The sequence below is a fragment of the Simochromis diagramma genome, unplaced genomic scaffold (assembly GCF_900408965.1).
Source record: "Simochromis diagramma unplaced genomic scaffold, fSimDia1.1 OVJJ01000802.1, whole genome shotgun sequence".
Taxonomy (NCBI): domain Eukaryota; kingdom Metazoa; phylum Chordata; class Actinopteri; order Cichliformes; family Cichlidae; genus Simochromis; species Simochromis diagramma.
Window position 1 is genome coordinate 17,786,790 of NW_024387492.1, and position 12,250 is coordinate 17,799,039.

Genomic DNA, 12,250 nt, shown 5'->3' on the forward strand with positions numbered 1-12,250 from the left:
GATCTGAGAATACTTTTCTGCACTCATAATTCCATCAATATTGACACCACTGGCTGTGATGAAGCCTTACACCATGACAGAGCCCCCAAAGTATATTACAGATGGGTGTAGGCTAGGGCTATGCGATATGACCAAAGTCTCATATCTCGATATAAGACATCTATCGTCCCGGCAACGATGTAAATCACAAAAATGTAACATTTTCTGTAAAGTCTATGAATCTCGGGCAGGTCGACTTGCGTGAAGTGTTTCCAGCCGGGCGTCTTGTACCTGGAGTCAAGTATTTCAACTGATGCATGAAACGATACATTTTTAGACATAAGTTGTAACGGCAGTCCTTTTCTTTGTAAGTATTTATTACACGGCGTGCCCCGGGGAAAAGCCTGTTCTAACGTTTGAGTCTAAGGTTTATTTTTTAGCACCTAACGGCGCTTTTTTTTTACTTCTCATCCACAAACACTCTGCATACTCTTTCACGTGATTCAGTTTATTTTGAAAAGTCTCAACAGGATCTCGAGCTTTATTGTGAAAGGTTTATGTGGAAAATAAACAAGCGGACGGTGGAGCCACGCGATGGTTTTACTGTCGTTGTTGCTAACGACAACGCATAAAAGCAGTCACTTGTCTGTTCGTAGTGTGGTTATATTAAATATAAGAGAAAGAGAGAACTTTAAGAAATTAAACGATGAAAAAATATTGCCGTAAACAGTTTATTTTGCGACATCACGAAACAAAAGATAGCGTAAAATGAAACGATAGACGTTTTTATATCGTCGTCCGATATATATCGTTATATCGAACAGCCCTAGTGTAGGCACTCTTTGTTGTACCATAAGACTTCTTCACAACCTTTTCTCCCTGTTTCCTTTCCTAAAGAGTGGCTTCATGACAGCAACCCTTTCATGAAGACCATTTCTGATGAGGCTTCAGTGAACAGTAGATGGATCAACTGAAGGTGCAGATACATCTTTCAGTTCATGTGTCAGGCCTTTGCTGGATTTTCTCCTGTTTCTTAAGAACATGACTTTCAGATCTTGCTCATCAGCGGTTTGCATCTTTTTGGCTTTTTGGCTAAAAGGGGATTCATGATGTTGGTGTTGATATCTACCAAACTGCGTTATCTTTGGTATTTTTCATTGATTGAAAGAAAGAAATTGGAACAAATTTATATGTTTCTTTTTTTATAAGGCTGGTAATAAGTGCCTAAAGACAAAATATTAAACTGGTTCTTTTCAAAGGTATCCGTTACGTGTAGAAAAAACACTGGTTCATCCCTTGAGTTAGATGCCTATTTTTTTTTTTTTTTGAATTACTCAAAGGTCAGTGGATAACAAAACGAAAAAACCCTTTCTTTTTCTGAAAATGGTCCGGTACAAGGATTGAAGTAAAAATAAGTGAAAAAGCAGCCAGTGCCAAAAGAAAAACTTTAAAAGACCTTCAGATAGCCTGAAAAAGTAGTCTGCCTCCTTATAAACAAAACATAATGAAATGAGGAGTTGCTCAAGACTTTTTCACACTGCTGTGGACGGGTTTATTTTTACTGCAATTATGATGACACAAACCCCAGTTTCCTGGCTGGAGTTCAGGTTTCTCTGAGCCATCATACATAATATAAACTTTAATATAAACTTTATTACTGTTTTCTAAGCAGAAACACTCCTGTGTGTTATTATTAGCAATCAATATGATGTTTCTTTGAATATGTTTAGAGTACGTACTGAATGAGCTGAGGAGTTGAGAAATGTCCATAGTTTGTTTTACAAGTTTGAAAAAAAGTGTTTCAAGTTTCGCTTTTGTGCTTTTTTGATAACTGCTGTGGTATTAATGGAGAAGGACAGGTCATCAGCTAGGTGTACACCCAGGAACTTAACACTGCTGAGCCTTTCCACAGCAGATCCATCTATGGTGAGGTCTGTGTGGTGATCTCTGCCAGACTTCCTGAAATCGACCACCATCTCTTTTGTTTTGTCCACATTGATGGTGAAATTATGGGATCTACACCACACTTCAAGCTGCTCCACGTCCAATCTATAAGTGGACTCATCGTTGTCAGTGATGAGACCAACCACAGTTGTGTCGTCTGCGAACTTCACAATGTGGTTAGTGCTGAGTCTGGCGGTACAGTCATGTGTGAGCAGACTGAAAAACAGCGGGCTCAGGGCAGTTTTGTATTTCTTAAAGAAATTCAGGGTTTGTAATGTCCGAAATTAATGAAAAAGTTTGGTTATTTTTAGTTTGGACAAACGTTAAAACAGAAAGCTGGGAGGTTAAAAGGGTGTACAGAGTTTAAGCAGGGTATTTAGAGATTACACAGAAAGTCTCCAGTTCAAATTTGTTTAAAATCAAAGATGGAAAATTGTAACTGAAAACTACTGGTCTGTTTATTGGAGCAGGGATGAAGCATGAAAGGTAACCTGACTTGTCTTTGGACTGCTAATTGAATGTATTTTTTACAGTTGTGCCTGATTTTGTGTAGAACTGGAAAAACTCACCTGTCGTTTCTGCAAACACTCACATACTGTATGTCATTTTGGGAGTCAGGAGGCAAATGAGTGGCTTTCTCATCAAGTCATTTTATTTTGTTCTGTCCTTTCACAGATGCTATGAGTAAGACAAAGGCTAAAACGGAATCAGAAAGGTTAGTGAGTCATCTGAAAATGTATTTGAATTCCAGATAGTTTAAAATTGAATCCAGCCATGATGTTAGCCTGTGCTGTTTTCTTGAGGTTGTCCCCTGGAACAAAAGCATAATTTCCCTCAATTTTCCAGACCTATTGGTAACAACTCAGCCTGGACAGAGGCTCTGAATGATGTCAGGCTGACTGCTGAATGAAATAAAACGGGGAAAGAAACAGATGGATATGACCCCTGAGAGTCTTTCTTGACGACATCTGGCTAGCACGACTTTCACCATAAAAGTTTAATATTAATCCCTGCAGCATTTTAGGGTACTGTTGTGCCACTCAAATCCAAAAAGCAGAGTTAGTAAAAATCAGAGCGACTTCCATCATTAAGTTTCACCATGGATATGTATTGTAGATAAAAATAATGATTGCCATGTTCCTCATTGCAGATCATGAGCGCTGACCTATAAAGAATGAGCTTAAAAACTCAGAAAAGACGATTACATTGCTATTACATCAGACTCAACAAGTGAAAGGTTTATTCACTTAGTCAACTGGTTCAAATGGGAACAGCCTGACTTGGTGCCAGATCCCACAGTTTGCCTTCAGAGGTCTTGCTGAGTCCATGCCTTGGTAAATCTAAGCTGTTTTGGCAGTAGCATGCAAGTAACCAACAAACATAATGCCACAAGGTTTTGGCCCATTGATATATGGGTGTTTTGACACAAAATGGTTTATAATGTGCTTCTAATTCACCTCAGCACTCACTCACACTTACATGCTGGTGGTGGCAAACCAAAACCCATTAAAGACACTTTGGCAGAAGAGCTGAAACCAAACATGCATTTTGTGGAAATTCTAACATTTCCTGAAACATGAGCACTGCTTTACCACATGACAACAATAAAGCTGTGATGAAAAGACAAGAAAAAAACAACAACAATGTGATGCCCTTATACTAAAATTCCAGTGGTTAATAGTGTCATGGTTCTGAGTCTCTGAGCCAATGTTTTGACTTTTGCAAAGTTTATGGTTCATTGAGTTTTGTATTTTTGGTTATCATTTAGGACTTTAGTTTTTAAGTTCTGGTTACATGTGTAATGTGGGTTCTCTTTACATCTTAATTATTGATTTGTATGTACTTCTCTGTGACTCAGTTTAGTATGGCCACCCTCAGTGTCTCTTTGCTTCTCATTAAGTCTTCATTTATGTTATGTCCTGCTTCATTTTGGTACTTCTTTGTCTTTTGTGGTTTGTATATAGTTTTTTTTTTTTTTTTACCTTGTCTAGTTACCTAGATTCTGTTTACCTGTGCCTCATTTGCCCCCTTGGGTTCAGTTCTTTTAATTGCCCTCTTGTGTGTATACGATGTCTTCCTCATTCTATATAGAGTTTTTCCACCAGTTTAAAATAAGACTGGCATAAGAGTGTGCATTTGTGCAACCTGCTAGTCACCCACCTGCTACAATGACAGCCACCTGCTTGCCAGATCCTGCTACCCCTAAGTCTAAGTCCTCTGAAAGGAAGTGTTGATTTTGGCAATGCTGTTCAGCCTCATTGCTGCAGCAATAGCACAGCAGCAGTGTTCACTTCCCCTAAATGCTTTCTTGTGTGTATATAGCAGTGTCTTCCCCTGAGTCATCGTCACAGTGTCTGTTTTTGGTTCTTGTGTCTTCTCTGCCTGAATTATTGGATTCCTCTATTGACTTATATTTTAATTTTTGATTTTCCATCTATTTAAATAAAGCCACATTTCCAGTTTATTCTGTTGCCTTAAGATTTTGAATGTGTTCGCTGGTCCACTGCAGGATACTGTGTCAACGTTATGATTTGATTTAATCTGATATAAAAACCCCACCTGGATTCAAATCATTCTCAATTCTTTTTTTTATTTGTATTTGACGGTGAATGCACTAACACATATCTCACCCCCATCTTCTTAAAGGACTTAAACTCGGTCCAGCAGTTTTGCTGCCTCTGGTTCAGATCCAAACACTATTTTGAAATGAACCAAGTTTCTCTCCAAAGGGATGTTTGGTTTTCAAGACCTCCTCAGCTGGCTTGGCACCATTATAGCATTAGCCACCTTTTCCTGACTCTTTGACTCATACATGTAAGAAAGTAATGTGTTTCCTCCTTTGTTAACCCTATTTCTGTCAAAAGGGGCCTTTGATGAGTTGCAGTCTCATAATTCCCACCTTGCAAGTGTAGCTGCATTAAATGAATGAATTCATTGATTGCAATAATAGCATATGGCCAAAGCAAATCTTGGCTTTTCTCAAGGCCCACCAGTGCGTCTTGTCACATCACACCATTGATGTAAAGGATGGTCAACATGCAACAGTAAACTGCTCCTTTTAAATCATTATACAGTAAATGCTGATTGAGCAATGTAGTGAGTACAAATTAATAAATCCTTTGCAGTTCTGTTTGGTTTTCTATAAGGCCTACTATACTGATCTGAATACAAAATCTCCTGGGAAATTCAAGGCTAAAAGGAAGAGGATCTTGTTTATGTTACCTCTGCGAAGGAGGTTATATCCTTGTTGTTGTTGTTTTCATTTAAAGGATCACTTGGAAGTTTATGAATAGATTCAAAGTTTTTACCAGGGGTGGTCTGAGCCTGCTTTTACAGATTATTCTGGAACATATCTTTCACATTTTGGTGTCATAATGTCATAAATACATATAAGACTGGAAGATGTAAAATTGGAAATTTTAGTTTCAACTGGCATACTGTTTTACTAATTAATGCATGGCCTAACCTTCTACACAAGCCACAGCCAAAAAATATGGCCACCTATTTGGTGTTTCTGTCAACACTGACATGGTGGACCAAGTCGACCTATTACATCCTTTGGCACAATATGAGGTTGAATAAACGCACGTAAGTGTTACATGAACTGAATGACAGCAAGGTTTGCACCAAACACACCAATGAAATAAGAGTGTTACGCACCCTGCCCGAAGCGTCCAGTCTTATGAACCTCAGTTGCTCCTTGGTATCCCAGCATCCTGCAGACTACATCTCCATCCTTTTTATCCCAGACATCATCGCACACGGTTCCCCAGCGATGTTCATGGAAAACTTCCACACGGCCTTCGTGAGGACCTGACCCATTCACCAACCGTACCAAGGTCTCCTCCACTGAAAACCAAACACACAAAACAGAAGCTTTTTATCCAGATACACAAATGCATTGGTAGAGGGATTCCTACATTTTGCTGCAACTATTTAATGTGTTTGCAGAGTGTTTATAAGCATTCCATTGTTATTTATGCCAAAAAGACAACAATAAAGGCCCTCGCTCATTTTTGGAGGGACTCATTCATTGTGTTTATAAGTTTAATGAAGCTCTGTGAATCACATCAATATGAAAACAAACTGAGATGAATGGGATTTTTTTGACATGCTGAAAAATAAAAATTCCATAAACCACAGAAAAACACTAAATAAGAACAATAAATAAAAATACCCTGGAAACTTTTTGTGTTCTTTTGTGAACCCTCTTTAAAAAATTTTGATGTAAGTTTCTTTCTGAATATACTGTTTTCTGTGATTGTAAAGCCTATAATATGGCAACAATCTCACGGATGTGAAGCGAATCCATTGAAGGGTTTTGAAATTCATAACTTCCTACTTTGGAACTTCACAGTATGCATCTGCAAGCATTTATCCAGTTTAGCTTATTTGAGCACTAAAGACTACCAGCTGCTTAAAAATACTGAGGAAAGGAGGGAAAGTGAGTGATTAAATAAAAGGAGAGATAGAAACTGTAAGTGGACATCAAAGATGAGAAGTAAAAAAGGAGACAAAGGGATGAATTAAAGTAGATTGCTAACAGGCTAAGAGTTTTGCATAGTCAAAACATTTTTATAACATTGTTAAAAAAACTGTAAAGGTAGGGGTGTGGTAAAAGGTAGGGGTGTGGTAAATTTGACTGAGGATTAAGGCAACACTGGGAGCTTTAAGTTACTGATTGAGATGGCTCCACTTTGTTTCTGATATTTGTTGCTTTTGAAGTATTTTAATTTGTTTATCTGTCAAATGTCGATCATGTTTGTACTTCGGTTTTGATGCAAAAACTTTTAGCATTTTATTAGTCCTTACTTTACACTACTTAGCAGATATGCTTGCACCCATAAGGTCAATGGATACAGAAATGCTCTGGTCCAAACATGGTAACTTCTGGATCCCCCAAAAAAACTAACAGAGAATTATGCAAAACATTCATGTTAAAGCTTCAAAACGTAACCTAACACTGCGACTACACTTTATGACATTCTTTTATACACAGTCTCTGTAAAAGATTCCTCACATAGGTGGACACAACAACCATCTCTGTATTATTGTTGTTGTTCTGGTTTGACAGAGTATTTTGGCTCCTGTAATACAATAAAAATCTAAAGGTTGAAATAAGGTCACAGGGCCCTGGAGTGTAAGCTATCACAGGGCGGAATTTTAGGATCATCCTTTTTTGAAGGAAGCTGGTTAGTTTTTAAATTTGTAAACCTCTAGGAATGCATGTAAATAAAAGTACTAGAGATGCCCCATTTTCATGGATTTAGGGTTGGAAGGCCTTGCTCAGGGGTGCCATGTCCACAAACTTGCATGTAAGAGCTTACAGAACAAGTGTGTGTGTAAATGAGTGTGTTTGTTTTAGCAGAAGCTTCATGGCTCTGCAGTTCATCTGGTATTCCTCAAAGTATGCAGCAGCTGTTCTCATGTGATTGATTTGATTTATCACCTTTCAGAGGGCAGAGAGGAAATAAGAAGAAAAGGTAAACACAAACTCGCAGCTACACTTTTCTGGACTGCTCATCACTGTTAAGACAAAGTGCCGCAGAGTAAAGCCAGACACATTATATAGACAGGATATTAGTCTCATCAGACCATCATACATTTTAACTGTGTACCATTTAACTCTCATTACAGTCAAGTATTTTGCACTCACTAGCCCATCATAATTTAATATCTGCTGTATTATTATATTGTCATAACTGCTGCACTGTATGATATTCTCTCCTGAGAACCAGCAAATTCAAACCAGAAATTAAATATTATTTCAACCTTCTGTTGCACTTTTGTACTGCAGGAGGTTTTTTCAGGCAACTCTACCCCACAAACTGTTAAGAGTAGAGCACCACATGTTTCGTTTTCAGCTAGGGTCAAGCATTTGAATTACTTGAAACAGTTATGTTCACTCATCAAACAATAACACAATATAATTTTTGCTATTGCCATGCATATAAAAATGATCACACTGATTAATAGCCCTTGTGACTGTTTAGTACTTCTCTAAACAGCCAGTTTACTATATATCCTAAAGCTCTTCTCAGCCAAAATCTGAAGCAATGACACCCAGCATGCAGTCTGCTAAATATTACATTTCTATGCCTATTTTGGAAAGGAAAACTTAAATCACATGCTAATGGAAAGTAGATCTTTTCTTACTATATGATATAATACAACATCATCCACAATTTACAGGAACTTTTCCAGCTCACTTGACAGTATGAGAGTGTCCTGATACCAAGAACAGCCAATGACATTTGTGGAATGTGTCATTTCCTTTAATAACTGCATGTTAATGAAGCAAGGTCGACATGTTAAGTAACTCAAGTCTTAAATGCTGCATCATTTTTAGCTTTGCATGCATGCATGAAAAAACCCGAGACATGGAAAACGATCTTCTTACATCCTTCTCTTACTATACTCTATGGGGTGATAGAGTATCACTAATGTTCATCTGTTTCAGCTCTTTATTAGTTTCTTTCGAAGAGCTTGAGAATCCCCATGGAGAAAATGAGAGACTGGGGAGAAGATAAAGGAAAGGAAACGCTCCGGAGGTACCACATGTAGACTAATCTGAGCCATACAACAAAGCTTCACAGGGATTTATATCTCAGTCTATGGAGAGCTGGACAGCTGAACTCAGTTGAACAACGTCATGTGTGTGCTTTGGGTTACAAAAAAATTGGTACAATTTAGGCAATGCATGAATAACATTCAGTGAATAACACTGCAGCCTCTGAAACGGCAAGAGTTGGACATGCTTTCAAACAAAAACAAGACCTGACTGCACATTAACCACTTCCCTCAAAAATGCTCACCTAATCATTTGTAATCACACTCATTGTTAATCTACTGGTAATAGTATCCTTTCAGCTAAAACTGGTCATTAAGATGTGCTCATATTTTGTACAATAATAAGAGCTGTGTTCAGAGGATTTGAAGTATGTAAGAGCCTAGGAGTTAGGGGTTGTCTTTTTGAACCCAAAAACAAAATTGAATACACAAATGTCAAAAGGCAGCTCTGAGACTAAACTTTGAGAAACGTGATTAATCTGACTTTCACTAGTTTGTTTGAATCATCCAAACAAACATGCTAACAATTTAGCCTAGTGTGTGTCCTGTTCACGGAACTCAGTACTAAGTTAAATATTCAAACACTTTGAATAGGATAACAGATAACATCTGTTACTTGTATGCTTTGGTCTATATCATTTTGTTTTTATGACTCATGTAGACAGCTTTTCAGCCTTTCACAAGTTTGTTTTAAAATCAGTCAGCCAGATGCTATACTAGCATTTTGAGTGTTAGCTCAAATAGCTAGTTGGCTGTAAAAAATATACAAAAAATATGCCACAGATAGTTGTTGAAATTATAAAGTTAATGGTTGTAGACTAGAAATAAGAAGCAAATATTTGCCTGACACTGAGGACATGTTGTTAAGTCATTAGGAATTTTGAGCAATACAAGGACAAAAAGGTTGACAGGTTTAGCCAAAGTAACTAGGGGCAATACATTATTTGGTGAAATAAAAAGTGGAGTAGTCTAGATATAATAACATGTCAGCATAACCACTAATTACATTTTGGATCAGAATATGTGGAAACAGGTTGGTGGACAAAAGTCCTCTGAAATGTGTTTCCCACTAAGCCCTCAACTTTATATAAGTAATGACTTTTTCTACTGACACATGCTCACAGAGACAAAAGTCACTTCTCAAATTCCTTAAAGTAATTAAACCAAAGGTCAATATCCTGGTTTCTAACTTATGCCATTGGTACAGCCTAACAGCTTCTGTCTTACATTCACTTTTGACAGCCAGCAAAGTGATTCATCATAAAACAGGCAATCTAATCTGGACATAAATCATGTACTGCTTCTGTAAAAGTAAGGAAATTAAAATGAGCTTTGAGAGATATAATGACTGTTTCTGTTCAGTGAATACTAGTCAAATGAGCTTCAACTGCTGGGGGCCTTCCAAGTGGTTCAAGCCTCTGAGGCCAGAGAAGCTGCAGCAACCACAACATGAAGGCCAGAACATGGAGTGATAGAGTATTACTAATGTTTTTCTGGCAGGCAGGAAGAATCTGTACTGGATCGAACTACATGGCTCCAAGACAGCAGCTAACTAGATCCATCTGTTCATAACATCTTCTTTCAGCTGCTCCCTTCAGGGGTCACCACAGCTAATCATTTGCCTCTAGCTCACCCTGTTACTTGCATCCTGTCACACCAACCCTCTGCACGTCCTCCTTCAATACTTCCTTGATGCTTCTTTGTGGCCTTACTGGTTTCCTTCTGCCTGCCAGCTCCATATTCAACATCCTCTGTCCAGTATGTCCAATATCACTCAAACCCTCTCAACTTTGCCTCTCTAACTTTATCTTTTTTGTAAAACATCCCTTTCACTCTTGCTGATCGTTTCCTCACCCGCTCCACCCTTCCTGTACTCTCTTCTTCGCCTCTCTTATGCACTGTCCATTGCTTTAGATGGAGAAGTACATTCTGATATTGGATTATCTCATTTCTTGACACTGGAAGGCCACACTGACGAGAAATGAAAACTTTCCTTCATGTTGATTTTCACATTCAACTACATGGTTTCTCATGAGCTCAAGTCCCAGGACACACACAAATTTCTCGTTTCTGAGTCAGAAATCTGAACTCGTTAATGTTTGGATCTCTGTACCTGCTGATGTGCACAGGAAAAACAAACAATAAAACAACTACACTTAATGCTGGAGTCCTGAGGTCAGCTGTCAAACTGCCAGATTTTATGGCTGTTGTAATATGTGAGGTCAAGAAAAAAACATTACATCAATGTTGGCAATGACCTCTACATGAAAAGAACATTTTGTTACATGTTACATGCCCATAGGAAAATATCTCAAAGGATTTATAACAGGCAAATGTTTGGCATTTTCACCGCCTCAATACTGAAAATCAAAACAAGTGAGAAATTTCTATTTATGATAATCGGTTTCAGTAGAACTTAGATTCACAGAAAACACAGTATTGAAAATGTTTGTTTTCAACACTAGTTTACAGTGTGTAAACCAAGCAATCAAACAGAGACCAAGATTTTACATTTTCTTTAGTACATCTAAAAATAAGTAGCTTTACACTAAAATGCAAAAACAATCAAACTCCTTTATATCCTTCCTTTTAAAATGTGCTATACCTTTTAAAATTGTCATTTTCTTTCATGTTACATTGGGGGCGTATTTTCAGCCAGCTCATAGAGCGACTGTCATTGCCAGTTAAGAAGCAGCTAACTAACTAAGAAAAAGTTGGTTAAAAGTTATGGGGGAAAAAAAGCTGACATATTTTAACCTAAAGATCTTTTTGTAAACATAACAGTAGATTTAATGTCTAAACCTTTCTACCCTTACCATAATCAAATTGTTTTTATTGCTCAAACCTAATGTATCTATCCTAAAGCACTTTGAGGACTCCAGTACAACAGAAAAGTGCTGTATAACAATCAGTCCATCTACTATTTACCAACTAATGAAACCATGTATTTCTAATGAATAAAATTTTAAATTAAAAATGATCAAAATTTAAAAAAACAAAACAAAAATTAATCAAGTATGAAAAACATTTAGTGTCAGCAGCAACATTAATTGCTCCACAATTTTGTGCACATGGCCACGAATCACTACATGTGAGATGGAAAGATGAATCGTCTTGCAAAAAATGGATGGTACACAGGGAATTCCATGTTCAGAAATAAGTAGACAACAGCAAACTGTTGTAAGACCAATTTGAGCTGAACATTGTCTTAAACATAAGCACAACTACCATCAACTGATCACAAAAATATACACAACATAGATAAAAAATCAAATACTTTGTGCTAGGATGCAATACTAGCAATACATACAAGATAAAAAACTGTTTTTAAAGCCTGTTGATTAAGAGGTTATTAAATCCAGATGTTTGTGAATTTGCAAGAACCCACTGGCATTTTTTGGGCAAAGTTTGGGATCTATGCATGTAGCCTAATTAACCCAGTAAATCTAAGAGATCTTTATGCAATGTCTTTATGTAATTAATGCTAATTAAATGTAGTCAATCAACCAAGAAAAAAAAAAATTAAAGCCTAATGGGCAAAACAACAATTACAAGACAGCATGTGTTCAACGGTGCTGGCATGAGGAGTAAACAATACAGTCAACACCCAGCAGTATGCAGGATTTGGATAAATTACCATTGCATTCACAAATATAGTAGAAACAAAAAATTAACTACAAAAATCAGGAAGACTGGCGCAGTGCATTATATAAATAGCAAGATACATGAGAATGTTGTTCATATAACATCAGTGCAA

At 37.3% G+C, this 12,250-nt stretch overlaps 1 protein-coding gene across 2 annotated transcripts in view; it reads right to left on the reverse strand.

Annotated features, from left to right (window-relative positions):
• scara5 (scavenger receptor class A, member 5 (putative)) overlaps window positions 1–12,250 on the reverse strand; it is a 112,509-nt gene that overhangs the window by 14,862 nt on the left and 85,397 nt on the right. For both annotated transcript variants that reach the window (XM_040017331.1, XM_040017330.1), the window contains one exon: window positions 5,584–5,772. In XM_040017331.1, coding sequence (XP_039873265.1) covers window positions 5,584–5,772 — 189 coding nt within the window. The remainder of the gene's footprint in view (window positions 1–5,583; window positions 5,773–12,250) is intronic.